The 17681-nt window shown below is 39.4% G+C and overlaps 1 protein-coding gene across 7 annotated transcripts in view; it reads right to left on the bottom strand.

Moving 5' to 3' along the window:
- The window catches only part of ubr5 (ubiquitin protein ligase E3 component n-recognin 5), a 150465-nt gene that overhangs the window by 81206 nt on the left and 51578 nt on the right, over positions 1-17681 (bottom strand). For 3 of the 7 annotated variants that reach the window (XM_078540007.1, XM_078540008.1, XM_078540010.1), the window contains 10 exons: positions 17351-17562; positions 16070-16186; positions 15853-15963; positions 14370-14524; positions 9980-10097; positions 9465-9649; positions 7392-7501; positions 5764-5876; positions 4178-4321; positions 2582-2740 (listed from right to left, as the gene is read on the bottom strand). In XM_078540007.1, coding sequence (XP_078396133.1) covers positions 2582-2740; positions 4178-4321; positions 5764-5876; positions 7392-7501; positions 9465-9649; positions 9980-10097; positions 14370-14524; positions 15853-15963; positions 16070-16186; positions 17351-17562 — 1424 coding nt within the window. The remainder of the gene's footprint in view (positions 1-2581; positions 2741-4177; positions 4322-5763; positions 5877-7391; positions 7502-9464; positions 9650-9979; positions 10098-14369; positions 14525-15852; positions 15964-16069; positions 16187-17350; positions 17563-17681) is intronic. The other 4 variants (XM_078540009.1, XM_078540011.1, XM_078540012.1 and 1 more) reach the window with 3 other exon arrangements.

Here is a 17681-nt window from a genome sequence, read left to right as displayed (position 1 = left end):
GAAGAAAGCCTTATAAGTGGGAGTTCAAAAATATAGGAATGAGAAAATGATTAAATGTGAAGAATATAAAGGCTTTAGACAAGCACATTAAGAGGAAACATAGACTGTCATTAGATGAAGTAAGCAAGCTTTAAGTGGAGAAGATGGAACATACTAGATGGAGATACTAGATAAGTATTTTGTCTGTTTTGAGAGGAGATGTGGATACTTGAAATGCAGAATCACGAGGTGGGTGGAAGAACTTTTAGAAGAGGTTGCTATTCAAAGAGAAATTCAAAGGACAAAAAACTAGTTATACAAACTTGAGATAGGTGTAGACAAATCACTGGGATCTGGATATTTACACTATAGAGCCTCAAGAGAAACTAGGAAGGAATAGCTGATGCGCAGACTATTTTTCCCCAAAAGTCTACGGAAAGGAATCTTTTGTCAGAGAACTTAAGAGTGGGGATGTGATGTCATTCTCAAAAGGGACGGGGGACTAAATATGACAGGAAATTATATATTTCAGTTGTTGATAAACTAGTGAAGCACATAACACAGAATACAATTATTAAAGCACTTGACAAAACAAGTGGTTATAGGGCTATTTGGTATGGATGTCTAAAATATATGTCATGCTTAACCACTGTGAAATTCTTTGAAAAAAAGACAGTGGGAACAACTAAAAGTGCAGAAGATATGTTTTATAGGATTTTTCAAAAAACATTTGATATTGTACAAGAAATTGAAACACAAGGTTGGGGCTAGATGGGCAGATAGTTAGAGGACATGAAGCAAACAGTGGTGGAAAAGGAAGCTTCTTGGACTGAAAAGACCTAGTCAGTGATTCTCCACAGGGCTGGTGTGTTGGAACTGCTTATTAACAATATCATAAAACTATCTGGATTTCATAATTAAAGGGAAGAATATTGGTTTTTGCTGATGTTACAAAGTGAGGCCATCATATGTGGTGATAAGGATAGTGAGAGGTTACAGGTTGGCCTAAGCAAGCTGACAGGATACATGGATAGATGACAAATACGGTTCCATGTAGGCAAACGTGAAGTAATATATTTTTAAAGCAGAGAGAGGTAAAACAGAAATGCACATCAAATGGTAGTATTTTAAGTAGAATAAAAGAACAAACTTAGATCTCAGGTGCACAGGTCATTAAGAGTGGCAACATGAACACTGTCATAAACAGGTTAATGCAATTCTTGACTTTACATCTAGAACATAAAAGCAAGACCTTAGTTATACCTCAGCTGCAGTACTAGATACAGATTTTGAGAATCCATTATAAAAAGCAATGGAAAATTTGCGGTGCAGGCTAATATGTTTCTCGGGATCAGAGGTTACAGGAATGGAAAAAGACTTATTTTAGGACGTTTTCCACTACAGTCAAGGGGTGACCTTATTATCAAGGAATAATAATAATAGAAATCAATTGTTTCCACCGGTCGATGAGACAGTAACAAGGCAGCACTGATGTTTTAAAAAAACAAAAAGAATTCAATGGACAGTTAGAAAAAATATTTACAGTAAGGGAAGTTAGAATTTGCACTTCTGACATAGGCAATTAATTCTCGTCAAAGGAAATTAGATGATTGTTTGAAAACGCTATTAAAAGGATATGAGGAGCAAGTAGGAGTGTAAAAATTAGGAGAAGTGCCTTGTGTGGACGAAAAAAGTAGCCTAGATTTGATGGTCAAATGGCCTGTTTCTGTACAGTCATATTTTATACAGAATACTGGGGCCTGTTTGACATTAGTGTAACTAAGTGCTAAACTTCTGGGGCTGGTGAAAATTTCAGGAGAAAAGCAATGTTGACATCACTGAAATTTCATGTCATCAGCCCACTTAAGTAATTATTGACAGCCCCAGGTGTCAACATGGACATGTGCAGGAGCCACAGTGGTGGGAGCAGATAATGTACGAGTGAAACCATGCACAAGTCAAATTGAGGAACAAAAATTCTTAGAGCTTCCAACAAGGTAGCTCAACGCATTTGCAGCCTTTACCAAGGCTGAATGGGGGGTGGGCACAAGTCTGCAAGCAAGTGACAGATCAGCCCGATGCCTGAACATATTTCATGGCTGCCGAAGTGAAGTTTGTGTTGCATAAGGTGGTTGTAAGAGGCATTACCCTCTTTCATTCTGCAGTATAGTCCCCACAAGTCAGGGAGTGCAACATGCCCAGAAGGAAGTAGCAGCAGCCGACTCACACTGGCACTGGTTGTGCCAACTCTTGGTTGCACAATTATTGAAAGTAACTCAGCAGATCATGTAGCTCTACATCTGGCTCTGATGGCCTAGACCCTGGCAAGAAAATTTCAACAAACTTTGCCAGGTAAATGCAATAGATAATGCCTGCAAATATGCTTGGCAGATGTTCTATTCCCCCTGGCGTGCCTTCTTTCAAGAAGTACCACTAAAAGTATGACATACTGTGATTGGGCTACTTCTAAAGAACCATCTAACATTACAGGTAGTCAAAACATTAACATGTCAACAGTACCATTGGGTTGGGTATCCCAGTTTCTTATGGAAATAGGAGCCACCACATGCACTAATTATCTGCCAAAGCAAGGTCTAGTCACCTCTGTCTGCAGATTCGGGTGTGAGGGTACTGCTGGGTGGGCACAGAATACCTCACGTGCAGTCTGACCTGGTTGGCATCCTTCCGTTGGTCCTCGTTTTCCAAACACGTTAGATAGGGAGGATTCCCACTGGAGAACCCATTGGTACCAATAATAGTGCTGGGAGTAAAACAAAAAATACTCTAATTGTCACAAAGGCTCAAGATTTCCTAATTGCTAGCAGAAAAAAATAAAACTGGTGCAGAGATGACTTTAAAATTGTTGACTGTCTTTTCAAATTACTGGTCACACTAGGGTCAGCACTCAACCCTGGATTGCCCATTAAATACAAGCAGAACTTGCGCCTAGTGCTGACCCAGTTTGATAGTAAGAAAACTCCACAAAGGCGCAGTAACACAAAATGTGTGCGGCATTACAGGTATCTACCCCTTTTCCACCATATTATCTTCAGTAAAAAAGCCTTAATGAATCCACTTTACAGTGAAAGACCATTTCTGCTCTGGCTAATTTGTTAGTGTTCAGATTTGCGCGCAAAAAATGTCAAATTAAATTATGACCCAAAAATACACTAATTTTTTTTTGTACAATCTCATTGATAATTTAAAATTTGGAAGCTATGTTTGCATTAATTTACAATTTAACATTTCAGAAACTAGTTGTTCATTGAAGAGGAGGAAGGAGACATGATCCAAGTGTGTGTGTGTAAAATAAAAATGACAAAATTATGCTTTGCGCAGAGCTTCTTCCAAGTTAAACCTATCATTGCTTAAAACAACTTAAGAGCTGTTAATTTATGGAATAGAACTAACACCTAAAACAGTAAATGCTAACTTCATCAAACCATTCAATTTGGCAGGTACTCAAACTACAGAACTGAAAAATATGGGCTTGAGGTGGGAAATATCATAAGTGTAAGATTGGTTTCAAAAAACAGCAACCTAAAGGTTATTGTTTATTCTTTTTTATTCTTGTATTTATTCTTGTTTATTCTTTTTGTGGAGTCCCCAAGGTGAAAGTTCCAGATGAGGATATGCATCCAGCTCATGTTTTGACAGTCAACTGGTAGATTCCCACAAATTATTTGGTGCTGAGCCACAGAGATGAGGAAGGTACACTGGTTTCATCAAGTAATGACAGATGTGGAGTGCTACATATCAGCACAAGAACTTTCTGATAATAGGATTGGGGAGTTTGTGGAGGAGCTGAAGGTAAGAGAAATAGGCAGAAGGCCCACATCTGATCCTAAAAGGAAAGTAAATGTGTTTGGCTCTGCTGGGATTTCTGTTACAGGTAATAATCATCCAGACTTGTGAAGAACAGGCATTTAAACAAGCTGCCAAAGTCTTTTGATGTATGACTCATTTTGGTTGGCTCAACTGCTAATGATTACTGAGTTTAGTAAAATCAATTGGAAAACATGAAATCCAGCTTTAAAAAACTGAAGCTGCAGTTTTAAGTATTTGAAGTTGTCTAGCCAATATTGTAAGGAACCACCTTGAACTCATAGCTACAAATCTACAACTCTTCTTCAACACTTCTCCAGCGTTTCCACATAAGAGTTATGTAACATTTAATAATTGGTTTTAGAATGCTTACTTGAAGTTCGTCAATCCGAAGTAGCCTACAGTCTTGCAGGAGGGAAGTTGGGTCAGCATCTGTACTAGTACAGCTCTGATTACTGACACTGCTAGAAGTTCCAGGAAATTTCACAGCAACATAGGCACCATCCACTTTCAATACCTTTTGGAGAAATTAAAGTGCATTTTGTTGACAAACACTGCTGGAATTATAGTCAGCATAATGAAGGGCCAGATCTTGCTGGAAAAATAATGGCACGTTAAGACTGTACGCCATTATTCACATACAAATCGGCCAGCAAGTTCAAAGATATGTCCAAGCTGCAAATCTCCAACATGCTGGTTGATTTATGCTGCTCTACTGTTACTTTCACACTAATTGTATCTCACCCTTAGCTGCCCTGTTATTTTTAGACTTGCTGGATTTACACATTAATTGTCCATTAAACTTGGTGATTATGAACATAAGCATCATTTAATGATGTGCAGATTTTTAATGCTGATCAACGTCTCTGGCCCAGAATCAGAACAATTTGAAGTGTTTAATCTTATTCCTACATTTAGTCCAATTTTAATTTTTTTGTTATTTCTCCTTTGTCTTTTTCCACACAATCTCTCAATCCAATCTTTCCTTCCTTTTCTTTCTGTACCTGATTTGACTCTAATTCACCTCCTCCTCTGTCGTTGCTGTCTCTTTCGCAATCCTTAAACCCCATTGGTTAAGGAGAGCACTGCTTGTCCCACCTTTCACCAAGGTTCCCTTTTGTCCTCACTGCACCATTATCAGCTTGAACTTTCAGCAAGTTACAGCAGAACATTTTTTGTGCTGAAGGTCACAGAAAAAGTCCAACTAATGCCGTATCCCACTAGAGCAAGATCCAGCCCATAGAATTGCTTGAAAAATTATTCACCAATTCACAAAAAAAAAATATATATATATATATATATATATGGTGAAATATTGGATTTCATCAAGCCAAGAGATCTATTAAAATGACAACTTTTAAATGAATAAATCAAGTTACAATGACTCAGTTACAGCACGACGTCAGCTCAACCAAAACATACTGCACTCGCCACCGATTCAAGGCACGAGGCTGCTAGATTCGCAGCTTCACATTTCTTGCTTGGCTTGAAACTACTTGCCAAAATGGTTTCCTGCAACCAAATTTTAAACTACTGCCATGAAAGAATGTGTGGATCAATGCATTGAATCTGGCTCTTTATGCCTGGAAATGTCAGTTTTCATTGATTGGAGAGCTGTGTTTCACTGTTACTTCAAAAATTGTAAGTGACGTACAAACCATCACGGTAAATAGGTTGACAATTTAACAGCAATGTTATTCAGTGTACATGAAACAGATAGGAGAAACTGATGTTAATTGGCTTCCATTATAAGCAGATTAGATGGCAAAATTTCTAATGTATAAACTTGGAATCGTTTCTGTAGTTTACATACATCACATTGGCACACAAAAGTCGTCTTGTTAGTGACAGTCAAAGTATTTTTTATATAAACGATTATATATTTGAAGTCACTCCCCTCACATCAAGTTTATTATTTAATATTGTTGCAACGCCAAATATATCTGTGAAGTTTCATACCTTCCCCACTGGTACATTTTTAACATCTTCAACAAATACCACTTCTCTAAGTGGCCACTGCTCTTCATTTACTTTCTCTTCCTCTTTAGGTGCTGGAGTGGAACGCCTGCGCTCTGTATTAAAAGAAAGTTAACCAATCATACCTGAGCAGTTACAAGGTGGTACAACTGACCTGAGCTAAAGGGAAGTAGAAATGTGATGGATGGGGGTGGAGCAAAATAGAAGGTCAGGGATAGGTGCAAGCTCAGAAGAGATTGACAAAGATGTCATGGACACAAGACAAAGGGAGTGTTAATGACAGTATTAAAGACTAAAGAAGATGCTGATAGTGGCATAAAGGTAAGACAGCAGAAGGTGTTAATAGAAGAACAGGGGTCAGCGCTTTATGAAAGCGCAACATAGAAACAAGTGACAGATGACCCTATGGGTTGTGGGGGGGGGCGGGGGGGCGCAGTGTTGAGATTGGGGAAGGAGGATAAAAAGAAAACAAAAAGATGAATAAATTAACAAAAATAAACAAAATTTTTAAAGTAAATAAATAAAAATGTAAAAATTGCATTTAAAAAAGAGGTAAAGATGGAGGAGAGAGCTCATGGTCTGAAGTTACTGAACTCAATGTTAAGTCCCGGAGGCTGTAACATGCTTAATTGCAAGTGCTGTCCCTCCAGTTTGCACTGTGCTGCGCTGGAACATTGCAGCAGGCCAAGGATGGGCATGTGGGCACGAGAGCAAGATGGAGTGTTGAAATGGCAAGTGACAGGAAGGTCTGGGTCACGCCTGCGGACTGAGCAAAGGCGTTCCGCAAAGCTGTCTGCATCTAGTCTCCCCAATATAAAGGCCACATTGGGAGCAGCGAATACTGTAGACCAAATTGAAGGATGCGCAAGTGAAGCGCTGCTTCACCTGAAAGGAGTGTTTGGGGCCTTGGATGATGAGGAGGGAGTTAAAGGGACGGGTGGGGGGGTGGGGCGAGGGGAAGATATGTTTGGTGCTGGCATCATGCTGGAGCTGGCGGAGGATGATCCTCTGGATGTGGAGAGGCTGGAGGGGTGAAAAGTGAGGACAAAGCAAATCCTATCATGGTTCTGGGGGGGAGGGGATAGGGAGAGGGCAGAGGTGCAGGAAATGGGTTGGACACGGTTGAGGGATCTGTCAACCACGGCGAGGGGGGGACCCTCCGTTAAGGAAAAAGGAAGACATGTCAGAAGCACTGGTTTGGAAGGTAGCATCATCGGAACAGATGCGGTGGAGCCGGAGGAACTAGGAGATTGGGGTGGAGTCCTTACAGGAAGCAGGATGTAAGGAGCTGTAGTGGAGGTCGGTGGGCTTGTAATGATACATAACTCATTAGTACTAAAGAAATGAAACACTATCTGCTGTTTCTTTATAATCATCGAATCTTACAGCACAGGAGGCCATCTGGCCCATTGTGTCTGTGCAAGCTCTTGGAAAGAACTATTCAATTATTTCCACGGTTTTACCCATAGCCTTGCAATTTTGTTCCCTGCAAGTATTTACCCAACTCCCTTTCAAAAATTACTACTGAATCTGTTTCGACCATCCCTTCCGACACTGCATTTCAGATCATGACTGATCTCCTGAAAACAGGGAAATTACAGAATACTCACTATAGGGTAGTGATGCACTACTAGCAATAGAGGATGCATCACTGCAAGTGGATGCTGGAGATGGTGGTGGTCCCATCTCGGTCTTCACAGATTCTTGTTTGCTTTCAGTCCTGTACCAGAAAAATGACATTATCTACATATTTCAAAACAAAGATGTAGGTTATTCCTCCATGAAGTTACAACAAGTAAAACTAATTCTGAACAGCTCATTCAGATATGGGCAAATGAAAATCAAAGATGAATCATTTTAAATGAATTGATTCAACCCTTAATTAAAAACCCACTGTTAATCCAGAATCCACCTGTGTTGTTATTCCAAAATAAATTGTTATTTCTTTTCTTCATACAAAGACATGCTCTCGATATTACAAGTTCATCAGGGAACACCCAGAATGTGGTTGAGCATGTTGATTTAACAGTCGATCAGAAGTGAATTTAAGATACCTATGCACGATTTTAAATCTTGGTGAATACCAGGCATTTTACTTCAATAATGTTTGTCCTCAAATTGAGAAATAATGCACCGAATTTTGAAACAGAAATAGAAATGAGGCCAACAGCATTCACCTTTAGTCAACTAGAAATCGGACAGCAACTTCCAGCAACCGCACATGCAGTTAAATGAGAAAGTGCCCGTGGTGTGACATTCCAAAGCTTCCCAAAAAAGCATCTCACTCTCTGACTCACAATTCAAGCGCATTGAGCAGGCAGAGTTTGAGACTGTTGTACTTACCTGATATGTATGCACTAAACTCACCATAAAAACGTTAGGAATTGTTCATTCCAGTGCGGTACATGTTTAAAGGAACGGTAATCCTTAATTACTACTAAATAACCCCTCTAGTCTTGAAAATTAACTTTCACAATGTCTAGTTCCTTTAGATTTTACTTGCTATTGGAGTTTTTAAAAATTAAAATGTAAACCCTTTCTTTGCCTTGTTTATCTATCTTTCTTAATCCAATCTTTTTCCTCCCTCTTCTGTAACTGATTTGAAATCAAATTTAATATTCTAACAGACACCCTGGACAACGAATGATCCTTCAATTTGATTGGTTATGTTGCTTTTCCTGTCCACACAACTTTCAGCTGCTCTGTAGAGGGGGTGTTGCTTTTTGTGTTTCTGCTTTACACTGAGCCTTAGTGCAAAACGCTATAGAAAGTTAATGGGTAAGTACAACAAATGACTGGTTCTGTTCAGAGCAAAATTTGGCCCAAAGTTCTCAAAGGAGAGTAACATCATGTTTTGAACTAACTAAATTTAATAGCTGATACCAAGTGCAGCTAAAACGGATTCAATTTTGTCTGTTGAGCAAGCATGGGACAGAAATGATTGTAACAATTAATCTTTTATCTCGTGGCAAGGAGGAGGGTAAGAGTAAGCAAGGGAGAAAAGGCATAGTCCCTGATGCTGTAAAGAAAAACCCAGAGGGAGCATGCACTGACAATCTCTAAGAATAAATACTTCAATCTAAAAATTGTGCCTTTCAAGTTAGAAGTTCTCAGATAGCATGAGAGTTGAAATCTTTCATCTGGTGGATGGTATCTCTAGTAAAGAAGCATTTCCTCAGTACTGCACTGAAGTGCTATCCTTGGTATGTGTTCAAACTCTGGTGCGTGGATTGAACTCACAACCATTTAACTTCAAAGCAAGAATGCTACCAAATAAACTAAGCTGATTAGTAGCAACAATAATAATTAATAACTATAAGATTAATAATTACATTTGCTGTCTTTTAAAAAGATTGTAATTTTTCTTCTACAACATTTTGCATTTAATAAAATTTATTATGTATAAAATTAGTGTAGGGTTTACAAGTTATTTTAGCAAGACACACTTGACCACGTTTTAGATTAATTAGTATGATGACTCTGAATGATACACTGCACTTCAAAATTGATATGTAGAATTAACCAAGCCAATTGCTTTTACCCAATTAGCACATTGTCAGTATATTGTAGCTCAATCTACACAAAGGGACTGCGTACATAGGAGGTGAATTAAGGGCATTACATATACTCAGCCTAAAACATTTCAAGCACGAACAAGATATAGCATTACATCAACGACTTACTTATTTTCAGTGCTCTTGGACAATTTTTCTAAGTTTTTCAAACTTTCTGGTGATCGCAGCTGGAATCGACAGCTGTCGTTCATATTCCAAACTGACTCCATCAATACACCAACTTTTGGAATGCCAGCGCTAATGGAAAAAGCTACTGCTCCAGCATGGTAAAGTGGATTATTTCTCAAACAAACCTAATGGAATAAAATTACATTTCTTGACTTGGCAGTTTAGACAACTAATTGACCCAATTTAACTTATTCAGCTTTTGCACATTTAAAATTGAAATTAATCTTTCGATTTGAATGTTTAAGTGGAATCATCTGCATAAAAGTACAATGCAAGTTAATCTGATTTAAAATATCTCTTCCCGCTTTCCTACAATACAACCACATTATTCAATTAATACCTTAACAAAATTAAATGTCAAAGGACATTGGAGACTCATTTTGCATCATTCTAGATTATTAACGGAGTTAAGGTTTTAGAATTTATTTAACAAGCACAAAAATGGTTCTCCTGACCTGCGTTCCAACAGTGATATTGGGCATTGATGAAATGCCTGCATTGGACTTTGGTTTTTTGTTTTTGGCTCTTGCCTTCTCAAGCATCTTCTTCCGTTGGCTGAAAGGCACTACTCCCCTAAGAGGGAAAAAAAAGTCACCTGATTCAGCAAATTGAGTTAAAAAATAGTTCATTATTACACTTGAGAACTGTTCAAAAGACTTGAAGTACACATTTTAAATGAACATGGAATGATAAGTATCCTGAATGACTTAATTTCCGTCAATGAATCAGATGACTGCCTTCCCCATAAAAGATTACAATTTGGAGGGCAAGAAAACATATATGAAAGGAGGCTTCTAGGTTGGCGGGGTGCGTAGGGATGGCAAATCTTCTGTCACATCCTAACAAATCTTGTAAGTGAATCATTAAATAGACAAGTTATGAGTGAATTGAGTGTGGCTCCAATCCATAAAATTAACGGAAGATAAACTAGAATTACAAAGCAGTTAGTTTGGCGTCAATACAAAGTAAAGTAGAAAGTATCCTGACAGAGAGCAATGAGATGTTAGATGCTGCATAAGAACATAACAGATAGGAGCAACAGTAGGCCATTTGGCCCTTCAAGCTTCCTCAAATATTCAATGAAATTATGGCTGATCTGATCATGGTCTAAACTCCACTTTCCTGTCCGATCCCCATAACCCTGGACTCACTTGTAGATAAAAATCTGTCTAACTCAGCCTTGAAATGTTCATGACATAGCCTCCACTGATTTCTGGTATAGAGAATTCCTAAGATTAACGACCTTCTAAGAGAAGAAATTCCTTCTCATCTCAGTCTTAAATGGAAAATCCCTCACTCTGAAATTACACCCCTGTTTCTAGATTCCCCCATGAGGGGAAACATCCTCTCAGCATCTACCCTATCAAGCCCCCTCAGAAACCTACTTGCTTTAATAAGATCATCTCACTCTTCAAAATGCCAATGGGTATATGCCTAACCTGCTCAACTTTTTCTCAAAAGGCATTAATGGGTCTTTTTCCGGTTGGAAAGACGTAACGGAGTGCCACAAGGATCTGTCCTAGGATCTCAATTATTTAATATCTATGTTTATGACTTGGAGGAGGGGGGCAGAGTGTAATGTATCCAAATTTGCTGATGATACAAAAATAGGTGGGAGGGCATGTTGTGATGAGGACATAAGGAATCTACAAGGGGGTGTAGGCAGGTTGAGCGAGCAAAAACTTAGCAGATGGAGTTTAATGTAGGAGAGTGTGAGGTCATGCACTTTGGTAGAAAAAAATCAAAAGGCAGGCTATTATTTAAAATGGAGAGAGACTCCAAAAAAGTGCAGCAGAGAAGGATCTGAAACACAAAAAGTTAGCATGCAGGTGCAGCAAGTAATTAAGGAGGCAAATGGAATTTGGGCCTGCATTGCTAGGGGGTTGGAGTTTAAAAAAAGGGAAGTATTGTTACAACTGTACAGGGCATTGGTGAGGCTGCACCTGGAGTACTCTACACAGTTTTGGTCCCCATATTTAAGAAAGGATATACTGACGTTGAAGGCAGTTCAAAAGAGATTCACTAGGCTGATTCCTGGGATGAAGGGGTTGATTTATCAAGAATGGATAAACAGGTTAGGCCTTTATTCATTAATTTAGAAGAATGAGGGATGATCTTATTGAAACGTACAATGTTCTGAGGGGAGTTGACAGGGTAGACGTTGAGAAGATGTTTCCACTAGTGGGGGAATCTCGAACTAGGGGGCATAGTTACAGAATAAGGGGACACTCATTTAAAACCAAGGTGCAAAGGAACTTCTTCTCTCAGAGGGTAGTGAATGTCTGGAATTCTCTATCTCAGAGTTGTGGAGGCTAGATCACTGAAACTATTTTAAAAGGATATAAATAGATTTTTGAAATATCAGGGAGTTGAGGGTTATGAGGAACTGGCACGAAAGAAGAGCTGAGGCCTGGGGCAGATCAGCCATGACCTTATTCATTGGCGGGGCAGGCTTAAGTGGCCTGCTCCATGTTATGCTCCTTCATCCCAGGAATTAGCCTAGCGATCTTTCTCTGAACCGCCTCCAATGCAAGTATACCCATCCTTAAATAAGGAGACCAAAACTGCCCACAGTACTATGGGTGTGATTTCACCATCGCCATGCACAGTTGTAGCAAGACTTCCCTACTTTTATACTCCATACCTTTGCAAAGAAGGTCAACATTCCATTTGCCTAATTACTTGGAGAACCTGAAAGCTCACTTTCGTGATTCACTTATGAAGACACTCAGGTCCCTCTGCCCTGTAGCATTCTGTAGTCACTAGGTATGTAAATTGGTTGCTGCAGTTTCCCACATTGTAACAGTGATTACACAATAGTACTTTTTTGGTTGTGAAGCACATTGAAATCACTTGACAGTGAAATACAGGATATGAATGGAATTGGGTTTCATACCAAGTTGAGATAGTGTTATTAGGCCAATTCTTGAATATTGAAGGCTGAATAATGAGGAAAAAATTGGGATAACTTGGATTTTACTCAAGAGGATGGGAGGATTAAGTGAATGGAAAAATCAGGTTCATTAATTTGGACAGTTTAAAGAGTAAAGAGTGGTGCCAATCAAGCGGGCTGCTTTATCCTGGACTGTGTTGTGGGAGCTGCACTCATACTGGCAAGTGGGGAGCACTCCATCACACTCCTGATTTGTGCCTTGTAGATGGTGGACAGGCTTTGGGGAGTCAGGAGGTGAGTTACTCACCGCAGGATTCCTAGCCCCTGACCTGCTCTTGTAGCCACAGTATTTATATGGCTAGTCTAGTTCAGTTTCTGGTTAATGGTAACCCCCAGGATGTTGATAGTGGGGGGATTCAGCGATGGCAATGTCATTGAACGTCAAGGGGCGATGGTTACTCTCTCTCTTGTTGGAGATGGTCATTGCCTGGCACTTGTGTGGCGTGAATGTTACTTGCCTGACCTGGATATTGCCCAGGTCATGCTGCATGGACTGTTGCAGTATCTGAGGAGTCACGAATGGTGCTGAACATTGTGCCATCCATCATCAGCGAACATCCCCACTTCTGACCTTATGATGGAAGGAAGGTCATCAATGAAGCAGCTGAAGATGGTTGGGCCTCGGACACTACCTGAGGAACTCCTGCAGTCACGCACTGGAGTTGAGATGACTGACCTCCAACAACAACAACCACCTTCCTTTGTGCTAGGTATGACTCCAACCAGTGGAGAGTTTCCCCCCCTCCTGATTCCCATTGACTCCCGTTTTGCTAGGGCTCCTTGATGCCACACTCGGTCGAATGCAGCCTTGATGTCAAGGGCAGTCACTCTCACCTCATATGATCCTTGAATTTCATGTTTGGTTCGAGGGTGAGAAGGGTGCATCTAAGGCTAGTGTCTTACACATAAATAAAGGCAATTACAATGGTATGAGGACTGGGTTGGGGGGGGGGGGGGCTCAAGTAGAATGGGAAAATAGATTAAAAGATAAGGTGGCAGAAAAGCCATGGCAACCATAAGGAGACAGTTCACAGTTCTCAACAAAAATTTATTGCATTTAGCAAAAAGATGCTACGAGAAGGATGTGCCACCCTGGCTAAGGAAGTTAAGGGTGGTATCAAATTGAAAGAAAAGTCAACATGATTTTGTGAAAGGGAAATCATGTCTGACAAATTTATTAGAGTTCCTTGAGGATGTAACAAGCAGAGTGGATAAAGGGGAACCAGTAGATGCAGTGTATTTGGATCTCCAAAAGGCATAAGGTGCCACATAAAAGGTTACTGCACCAGATAAGAATTCATGGTATTGGGGATGATATATTAGCATGGATAAAGGATTGGCTAACTAACAGCAAATAGAGATTCAAGATAAATTAGTAATTTTCAGGTTGGCCAACTGTAACCAGTTGAGTGCCACAGGGATCAGTGCTGGGACCTCAACTATTTATAATATATATTAATGACTTGGGTGAAGGGGCAGATTGCTGCCAACGTTAGAAGAAAGGAGCTGTAATGATGAAGCGGGGAGAGAACACTGACCAAGACTGTTCTTGCATGATGCGAACATCTGGAATGTCCAGAATGGCTGATTGTGAAGCATTCATTTGTGCACAGAACTTGTTTGAACATTAACTTTCTTAGTCAAGCTTAGGTAGCTTGCAAGAATAAAATATTGGCCAGCTCCTAGAGCATCATGATCGCTATTCTCCCATTTAAAACATTTGGGAAAGTTTTTTTTAAAAAAAACACAACAATCTATTTAAACAGAATCCAATGTCAAAACAGTGACAAGGAAAGCTGTTAAGCTGCATGTTATTATTTAATTGACTAACCAAAGCCAATATACATACTTGGCCAATATGGTGATATTTTTAAAATGCATTCAACACTTACCACCAATAGAGGCTATTTTCCAGTTGGACACATGTATATAGGGCACAACAATGCAAAGATATGATCTTTTCTCCTTGCAACTCCGGAAAAATTTGGGCACTGTGCTCCAGTTTAGAAGCTACAGAACATAACGTCTCGTCTACCCATGTGGCAACCTAAGACAAAATACAAGCATATATTGCAGTCATGTTGATTAAGCAATTTATAGCCTCCCATTGTACAATTAAGAAATGCCCCATCAAGTACACCCACACACAGGATTTGCTTGGCTCCCAAAATTTTGACACACACGAAGATATTTGTTGCACCAATATATCACAACTGTAGATGTTGCAACAGCTCCCTAAAATACACAAGTTTTCCATATCACTGGAAACAACTAATAGTTAACATTATTATTCATCCAAGTGTGTAGCTCCAATTGCCAGTGACTAAAGGCACCTTCCAATGTAGCACTAAACTACAAAGGCCAGAATGTACCAGAAGTCAGTACAGGTCTATGCGCACTGGCTAAGTGCAGCCTACGTAGTGGTCAGGGTGCCATAACTGACCACAATCATCAGGGTAGACAATTCATACTTTATTGCTAACCAGTGGCCCTGGTCAGAAAGTATGCATGCCTGGATAGACAATAAGATGAGGTATAGCTGTGGTATTCGCTAGAGTCAAAGAGCCTCCCAAGGCAATGCACACATGAAAAATTATCCACTTGATTACAGTCACCCATAAATCCATATACAGCCCAGGCAAGAATTAGTGCCTTCAGGTAGGAAAGGAAAAAAATTGGCAAAAAAAATGCCAACTTAAATAACTAATAAATATGAAGTGGCCTAAGTACTTTTACACAACTCAAATGAGTTACATAGAACAGGAACTATTACACATTACGTGCACATCATGTCCCAGGCTGTTACTCTCAACCCGCTAGCACAATGAATCCGGCTTCACCAGATCTCTGCTGAGTCAGCATATGAAATCTTTTACTAAAGCAAATTGCTGTGTGGAAATAGAGAACATATTGTGGCAACTCAATCCAACATTATAAGCATACCCTGCTGACAAAGCAATGGATAATAGCTATTGGGGGTGGGGGGAGTGTGTGGAGAAGGCATGTAAGGGAGGGAATAAAAAGGTAAGAGTCCGAGCAAATATAATTGAAAACAACACTTCCATTTTCAGAAGGTGCTTGGAACAACCAGATGAAATACACTTCTAACTTCGAGATAATACACCAAGTTAAAATAAATCAGAGGAAATTTAAGCAGTGATTATTTTCATCCATCTTTAGGTAGTTATTTCAGAAGCACAGCTAAATCATTAACTACCAAGCCACAGAACATCCCGGGTTAATTATTTAAAACCAGATCTGTATACAAGACCAGCCTAAAATTATTAAAAGCATGCAAGGAACGAATCTGAGATTCGGTGACAGTCTGAAACAAACTTGATCAAATTCTGCTTGTATAATTTCAATTATACTTACTTTGCTGTTCTCTGTCGTAACTGTTGCTCTAATACTATTGGCAGCCAGAAGGACAATCTTCTCATTGGTTAAACTTAACTGTGTGGTTCGAGGATGGTGCACAGAGGGATTCTTTAGGGTATGAAGAAGATTTAAAAATTTAGTTAGCACAAACAACAATATGCCATTAGGCAAGAGGTCAGAGGCAAAGTGAAACAAAAATTAAAACTTTTCATACCTGTGTATTTCTATAAGGTTCGGATTCATTCCACTTCCACTGATACAATTCACCTTTACTGCTTACAGCTATAAGCTCCGAGTACAGGGCTCCAATTGCTACAAATTTTGTACCATCCTGGAAAAAAAAGACGGGATTTGAAATGTTCTTGGACTTGGTTCAACTACTCTACAGAATCAACTTTTGTAGCAAGGTTTGTACCAATCATTGTTGTACATCATCTGACCTACCTGGCAATGTTGTTTAACATATGCTTGCATGATTCAGATCAAAACGAAACACTACATATTTTAGAGGCAGAAGAGCTATATCAAATTAAATATTTGCCTCTATTGCGGCTAAAAATAAGGCAGGCAGATGTCAGCCATAACAAAACCAATCCAGTCTCGTATTAATGCTTCAGTCAGTTGTCCTCAAACAAAGTTCTCCTGAAACTTATGGACCATACCAGAGATCTAAAGCATTTTTCTCAAAAAAAATTACGTCCCCCCCTCCCAGAGAAAGAAACGTTGAAGGTGCAATGATAGCCATAGCAAAATGAATGTGCATTCAACCTTTCCAATCTATTCAGTTGCTTCTATCGCTGTTCCACTACAAGCAAATTGTTTAACTTATTGCCCACCTCAAATTAGGATGAACAGCAACAGTAGGATCCTTTTAAAAATTAACCATTACAAATAAAGATAATTGCTATGTTCTAGCCAATTTTGTGATACTAATTTTTTTTAGAAAATAAGCATTAACATTTTGTGATACTGGCTGGTTGAACACTCATGGAGCTACCTGAATATACAGGCTTGCCATGCTGCACATTTCAACTTTGGCCTTCCAGTGACTCAAGCTGTGCAGTGCAATTAGGCGCAAACTAGCTGAAATCAAACTTAAACAAATGTTGAATTTTGTACTACTTTAGCTTCGCTAAAATATGACCAAGTTTTAAATAATGAAAACTTAAAACATCAGGAAGATTACTTGACAGTTGAATGCCAGTGAGTACAGCTCTATGCTTGTACGCTCAATTTCCCTCAACTAGCATGTGACATCAAGCCAGCAGTAAGATGCCAGCTATGTTTCAAACTAATGCCGTATATGAGACTAATAACTATCACATTTAAAATGACTTCAGCTTCTTGGTCCAGTCATAATTCTCTTTTGGTCAGATTGATTGTGCTTTTATTTTTAAAAAATTGTTCACAAATTTAAAACTGTTACTGAATCACAGTGCTCCTTCCAAAACCTAGTATTTAGCTTCAGTCAACCAATGTTTTTTTTAAAACTCACCCGATCAGGCCACCACTGCAGTTCCTCTCCCAAGGAGACAGGGCTTTGGACCGGAAGGCTTTTCTTATCCAAGCTCGATTCACCTTCTCTGCTTGTGGAGCCTCGTTCATTATCAAATGAGGAACCATCAAGCCATCTCCTTTCACGTAAACGTAAAACTGACTCTCGTTCACGCAACAGATCGGAGTCTCTCTCTAAGGGAAGAAGGAGAACTGGTATGCAATGGGGTCACACCAGTGGAATAAAAATAAGCCAATCTCTAGGAAAACCCTCCACAGTACAACTAAAAGCAGTGTTACACAAAACAAGTGCGTAACAACTCTGCACTAAG

The sequence above is a fragment of the Cetorhinus maximus genome, chromosome 4 (assembly GCF_964194155.1).
Source record: "Cetorhinus maximus chromosome 4, sCetMax3.hap1.1, whole genome shotgun sequence".
Classification (NCBI taxonomy): domain Eukaryota; kingdom Metazoa; phylum Chordata; class Chondrichthyes; order Lamniformes; family Cetorhinidae; genus Cetorhinus; species Cetorhinus maximus.
The sequence above is the reverse complement of the archived record's forward strand: the minus strand, read 5'-3'. Positions and strand labels throughout refer to the sequence as shown.